This window comes from Nicotiana attenuata, unplaced genomic scaffold (assembly GCF_001879085.1).
Source record: "Nicotiana attenuata strain UT unplaced genomic scaffold, NIATTr2, whole genome shotgun sequence".
Taxonomy (NCBI): domain Eukaryota; kingdom Viridiplantae; phylum Streptophyta; class Magnoliopsida; order Solanales; family Solanaceae; genus Nicotiana; species Nicotiana attenuata.
In genome coordinates this window covers 1-6,429 of record NW_017671790.1, presented here as the reverse complement: position 1 = coordinate 6,429, position 6,429 = coordinate 1, and the positions used below count along the sequence as shown (strand labels likewise).

Genomic DNA, 6,429 nt, shown 5'->3' with positions numbered 1-6,429 from the left:
TATACGACTCGAGATTCCTTGTCAGATTTCCAAAACTCAGCACTTCGATCATGGTTCTGGAGAAAGATACTTCAAATTCTGGACCTTTTGCTTCTGCTACAATGGAGAAGATCGATCATCTTCACCCATATTATCTTCATGCTTCAGATTCACCAGGCATGGCATTGGTTTTCAGTGCTTTTGATGGAACTGGATATGGCTCATGGAGAAAATCTGTATTAATATCACTATCTGCTAAGAATAAGCTTGGCTTCATTGATGGAACTTTGCCAAAACCAAAGGAGAATTTTGCTTTTTTTTAGCCTTTGGACTCGTTGCAATGACATGGTTTTTGCTTGGCTGTTGAATTCACTTACAAGAGAGATCAGATCCAGTGTGATTCACTCTAGATCTGCACACGATTTATGGAAACAACTTGAGAAGAGATATGGACAATCGAATCTAGCACAGTTATTTGAATTGCAAAAACAATTAGTAGAAACTGTGCAAGGATCAAATAACATTGCAACCTATTTCAATAATATGAAGGCAATTTGGGATGAAATTGAGCTACTTGATGCTAGGGCTATATGCAGTTGTGCAGAGTGTAAATGTGGTGCATTGGAGAAAAATAGTGCACTTGAAGAGAGACAGAAGCTAGTTCAATTCCTAATGGAACTGAATGAATCATATACTGCCTGTAGAGGAAACATAATGATGATGAATCCTTCACCAGATATTGATAGAGCTTACTTTCTTCTATTACAAGAGGAAATGCAGAGAAGTATACAACCTTTGGGAAATTATCCTAGTGATTCAAGCTCCTAGACTGTTACTGGACAGAATGTCAATCAAGTACAATACAGGTTTAACAATAATCAAGGAAACACAGCCAATGGACTAAAAAACAATCAGACTCAACATCAGGATTATAAGAGGAGTACTTCTACCAATCTCATTTGCAGATATTGCAAGAAGCCAGGACATACCATTGAGAAGTGTTACAAGATTCATGGTTATCCCCTCAATTTTAAAAACAGCAGACCTAGACCTTTCAACAATCATGCACACAGCAATGCAACCAGTACTCAGGAAGATACTCAGTCACAGGCTAGTGATGTCAGTATAGGTATTAAGCAGGAACAACTCAATCAGCTAACGGAGTTACTACAACAGGTTAAATTTGGACAGCAGGGACCTTCCAGTTCTGAAGCCAATGCAACAGCTAATTGTGCTGGTATACATTCCTCTTTTCTTCCACTCATCACATCTAAAACACATTTTTGGATCCTAGATTCTGGAGCATCAGAACATATGACTTTTGATGCATCCATTCTACTTAATATTGAACCTCTGTCACAGCCTATCTATGTTAATCTACCTAACACCTATAGGATCAAAGTCACACATGCAGGGAAAGTTCCTATTCACCCAGAATTAACTCTAAATAAAGTTTTACTAGTGCCAAGTTTCAAATTCAACCTAATCTCAGTACAAAATTCTGCTTACAGTTCAATAGTCTTCTCATGTTTCGTGCTACTTCCTGTGTGTTGCAGGGCCTTTCCTTGAAGAGGCCTCTAGCTCCTGAGTGAAGAATGGACTCTACCTTCTTCAATCCTTCCATCCTCATGCTGATTCTCTGCACCAAAGCAAACCAGTGTCAACCATTTCAAATAATTGTACTCAGTTCATTGATAATTCTTTGTCTAGTTGTTCTACTAATGTTTCTACTTCTGCTGACTCTTGTCACAAATTATGGCATGTAAGACTTGGGCATATGCCCCTTTCCAGTATGAAAAGTATTTCCTTTTTACCTAAAGCAGCTCTTATTCCTGATGCATTCCCTTGTACTATCTGCCCCATGGCAAGACAACATAAATTGCCATTTCCTATTAGTACTACCTCCACTTCTCATATTTTTGAACTTATACATATTGATACCTGGGGCCCTTATAACACAACAACTCATGATGGTTTCAAGTACTTCCTAACTATAGTTGATGATTTTAGTAGGGGTACTTGAACCTATTTGCTGAGTACTAAGGGTAATGCCTTCACTGTTTTAACTCATTTTATTTTTATGGTGGAAAGGCAATCCTCTACTCAAGTCAAAGTCATTAGATCTGATAATGCCCTTGAGCTAGGAGGCAGTTCTACAGCCCAAGCCTATTTCAATGATAAAGGGATAATTCACCAGACTTCTTGTGTTGCCACACCCCAAGAAAATAGGATTGTTGAAAGGAAACATGAACATCTTTTTGAAACCTGTAGGGCTCTATTGTTTCAGTCCAAAGTACCTCTAGTTTACTGGGGAAATTGTTTACTCACTGCCACCTATTTGATCAATAGATACCCTACTAAATTGCTACATTATAAATCCCCTTATGAAATATTATTTGGCACACCACCTGACTATACCTCCCTTAAATGTTTTGGATGTCTATGCTTTGCCTCTACTTTGTCTCAACACAGGGGTAAACTTGATCCCAGGGCCAATCCATGTATTTTTCTTGGTTACCCTTTTGGCAAAAAGGGTTACACATTACTTAATCTCACTACTTGAGACTTGTTTGTTTCCAGAAATGTTATATTCCATGAATCCATTTTTCCCTTTTCTACGATGACTTCTCCTTTTCCTTCATCCTCTTCCCTTTCTTCTGTTGTTCCTCCTATGGATTTCTCCTCTGATCCTATTCCTGTTCCTTCCTTTTTGGATTCTCCTCCTGCTTCTCCACTTTCTCCTTCCCCTTCTTTTCCTAGTCCTACTTCTTCTTCTTCTTCTTCTATACCACCTTCTCCCAGTCCTTCTCCTCCTTCTCATTCTTCTTCTTCTTCTCCCTTATCCTCTGGTCCCCTTCCTCCTATTGCATTGCGCAGATCCCTAAGAGACCATAAAACCCCTGCTTATCTATCAGATTTCATATGCAATGCTCTTCATCTCACTAATATTTCTTCTCCCTGTTTCCTCTCTCCTATCTCCCCTACTCCTATTCCTTTTTGTGCTTTGTCTGTTTCCAATCAACATGTTTTTCAATCCATTTCTCAAATTCAAGAGCCTGTATCCTACTCACAGGCTGCTCAGCACTCTAGCTGGCAGGATGCCATGGCCAAAGAACTGGATGCCTTGCTTGCCAATGATACTTAGGAAGTGGTACCTCTCCCTATAGGCTAGAAAGCTCTTCCTTGTAAGTGGGTGTACAAGGTTAAACTTAAATCTGATGGTTCTGTTGAGAGGCTTAAGGCTCGATTGGTCATTAGAGGAGACACTCAAAGGGAGGGCATTGACTTTACTGAGACGTTTTCCCCTGTTGTTAAAATGACCACTATTAGGTGTATTTTGGCTATTGCTGTGAAGAAAGATTGGGGTCTCTACCAGTTGGATGTTAATAATGCGTTTCTACATGGTGACCTCCATGAGGAGGTTTATATAAAATTTCCAGCAGGTTTCTCTCCTCCCTCTCCTCACCTGGTTTGTCGCCTTAAGAAATCCCTCTATGGTCTACGTCAGGCTTCTCGTCAGTGGTATGCTAAGTTGACTGCTGTTTTGAATTTTAAGGGCTTCACTCACTCTCTCAACGACTACTCTTTGTTCTACAAGTTCAGTGGTGATTCTGTGTCTATAGTGGTTGTTTATGTCGATGACATTCTATTGACTGGCAATAATTTGGAAGAGCTCACTGATTTGAAAATGTTCTTACATGCTGAATTTCAAATAAAGGATTTGGGGGACTTATCTTTTTTTCTTGGCATGGAAGTCCTTAGGGAGCCTCAAGGTCTGATTCTCAGTCAACGCAAATTCACTCTTGAGTTGCTCTCCGACTTTGATTGTCTAGCTGAACGACATACTTCTTCTCCTCTTGATCCTACTTGCAAGTTGTTTGCTGGTGTGGGGGCTCCTATCCCTGATCCTTCTCTTTATCGTCGTCTTCTTGGAAAACTCGATTTTTTGACCCACACTCGCCCGGATCTTTCCTTCGCTGTGCAACATCTTTCTCAGTTTATGCAAGACCCTAGATTTCCTCACTTGGATGCTGCCAAACACTGCCTCCGTTATCTTCTCAAGGATCCTGGTCTGGGCCTTTTTATGACCTCTGCTCTTTCTTTTGACCTTCTTGCTTTCTGCGATTCTGACTGGGGCTCATGTCCTGATACTCGCCGCTCCGTCAGTGGGTCCTTCATCAGTTTGGGGTCTTGCCCTATCTCTTGGAAATCTAAGAAACATCCCTCTATTTCTTTGTCCTCCGCCGAGGCAGAGTACAGATCTATGCGTCGTGTTGTATCTGAATTGACATGGCTGGTTCGTCTCCTCTCTGATTTGTCTGTTTCTCCTTCCTTGCCTGTTCTGCTGCACTCTGATAGTCAGGCGGCCATTTATATCGCCAAAAAACCCCGTCTTTCACGAGCGCACTAAGCATGTGGAGCTTGACTGCCATTTTGTCCGCCAGTAGTTCCAATCTGGGCTCATCTCTCTTTCTTTTGTTCCTACTCGTTTGCAACTCGCCGACATCTTCACCAAATCCTTGCCGGGTCCTTTGCATCATGAAATTTTGGGCAAGTTGGGGGTTCAATCTCCACCCTCCAACTTGAGGGGAGGTGTTGAGGTTAGCAATGACCACTGTGGGGAGAATGGGGTTATCAGAGATGTGGGTTAATGTTTAGGTTGAGAAGCTAGGGATATTTATGTAATTTTCTATGTTCTACACATTTGAGTTAGCTAGCTAGTGGTTGATTAGTTATGCCAGCTGTTACTAGATGGAGTAGTACACATGTATATAAATAGGAACTTGTACAGATACACATTCAGTTTTTGGAATAGAATAGAATTTGTCATTTTGCAATATTTCTCTCTCTAAATTTCACATTTTCTAGTTGTGGGCAAAGTCATAATTTGAAGTTTACTCATAGCATGTATTTTTTAATGCATTCGTAATTAATATATAATAAAATTTTTAATATAAATATAGAGACCAAAGGATCGACTGAACCTATACTTAATACTCTAGCTCCCCTGGTGGATCATGTTGAGTAGTGTGAATTGTCTCCTATAGAAATTTAAAATTTTCCCTTAATAACAAGAAACAAGTTTGAATAAAACTGATTTTGCAAATTTGAAGTCCTGTATGCATAATGTTCTTGGAAATAAGTGAATCAAATTAAAGAATTAAATAATTAGTTGGCCTTTTAATTTGGACGAAATTAAGCGCAACTTCCTAGGAAAGTACTACTGATTAAGAAGTTTGAGGGAGCAAAAGCGTAATGAGCACTCTCATGACTTCATAGGCTTCTTACATTAGAGACGCAACTTAAAACTATGACCAAATCAAAGTCGGTCTTTTGGATGAAGTTGCAACTTTGTTGAACATGGCTAGTAGGCTTTTTTCCCATTAGAATAATCAGATTCAATGATTCATCAAGGGTCAATGAAGCAACATGGTCAACTCATACGAAAAGTCTACAATCAAACATCACAAAAGGCCGCTTAATGGCGCCTATATATTACTTGTTGAGATATTGTTTCTTCAGAGAATTAATTAATTAAAGTCTAACAGAAATATGGCACGATTAATATATGGTGTGGGAGATGGTGGCTCAGCAATTGAGGGTTCAGGGCTTATGATAATGGTGGGAATGGTGGTTATGTCTATTTTGATGATATCAATGGTCATTTTTGCTTGTGGAGACTCCTCTAACGGCAAGAAGAGCCGTTGGGGCCGCGGTGGGCACTACTATGGAGGTGGAGGAGGTGATTACGGTGGTGGAGGCGGATGCGGTGGCGGTGGTGGAGGCGGCTGTGGAGGCGGTGGTGGCGGTGGCGGATGCTGAATTAGTCAATAATTCTTGTGGTTGTGGAGTCATGCAGTAGAGCTTATCTTTTGGCTCGTGTAGATTAGAGGTCAAGTAATTCTTTTGTGAATATTAACTCTGCATGCGTGGAGTATCCAAGAAACATTATCACAATTTCTAGATTGTAAAAGTTATTGTTGTAAACTTTTGTAGTTAATAAAGTGGAGACACGTTAATTTGTTTAAGATAATTTCTAGCGCGTCTTTAAGTTTATTATTTCTTCTTCTGGGTGATGCTTTATCTCCTAATCCCTACATTTCAATTTACTAGTCTTAGGTACGTACTTTGCACGTGTACCTTATCAATAAATATATAATTTTAAAAGATTATATAACTATTATTAAATTAATATGTTCGAGTTATTGAACAAAAATTAAAGAAAAAGATAAAGTTCCTAAAAATAATAAATGTTGATCCAATTTAGCTAGTCCAATAAATAAAAGAATCTACCTCACAAAAGTTCTTATATGACTTATTGTGATTTCTGGGAATTTAACGTTTTTATGAAAATTATTATTATTTTGTCACTTAGTACTGAAAACAAATAACAAATTAAATTAATAATATAATATAATTAATTTTGTTCTATTTTCTTATTAGATCGGA

The 6,429-nt window shown here is 39.0% G+C and overlaps 2 protein-coding genes across 2 annotated transcripts; both read left to right on the top strand.

Moving 5' to 3' along the window:
• Positions 1–324: 324 nt before the first annotated feature.
• On the top strand, positions 325–1,567 carry LOC109210231. Its single transcript, XM_019373612.1, has 3 exons — positions 325–763; positions 863–1,216; positions 1,536–1,567. The coding sequence occupies exons 1-3, from the start codon at positions 325–327 to the stop codon at positions 1,565–1,567; spliced, it is 825 nt and encodes a 274-aa protein (XP_019229157.1).
• Positions 1,568–3,295: 1,728 nt separating this feature from the next.
• On the top strand, positions 3,296–4,390 carry LOC109210230 (uncharacterized mitochondrial protein AtMg00810-like). Its single transcript, XM_019373611.1, has one exon. The coding sequence runs from the start codon at positions 3,296–3,298 to the stop codon at positions 4,388–4,390; it is 1,095 nt and encodes a 364-aa protein (XP_019229156.1).
• The last annotated feature ends 2,039 nt before the right edge of the window (positions 4,391–6,429 follow it).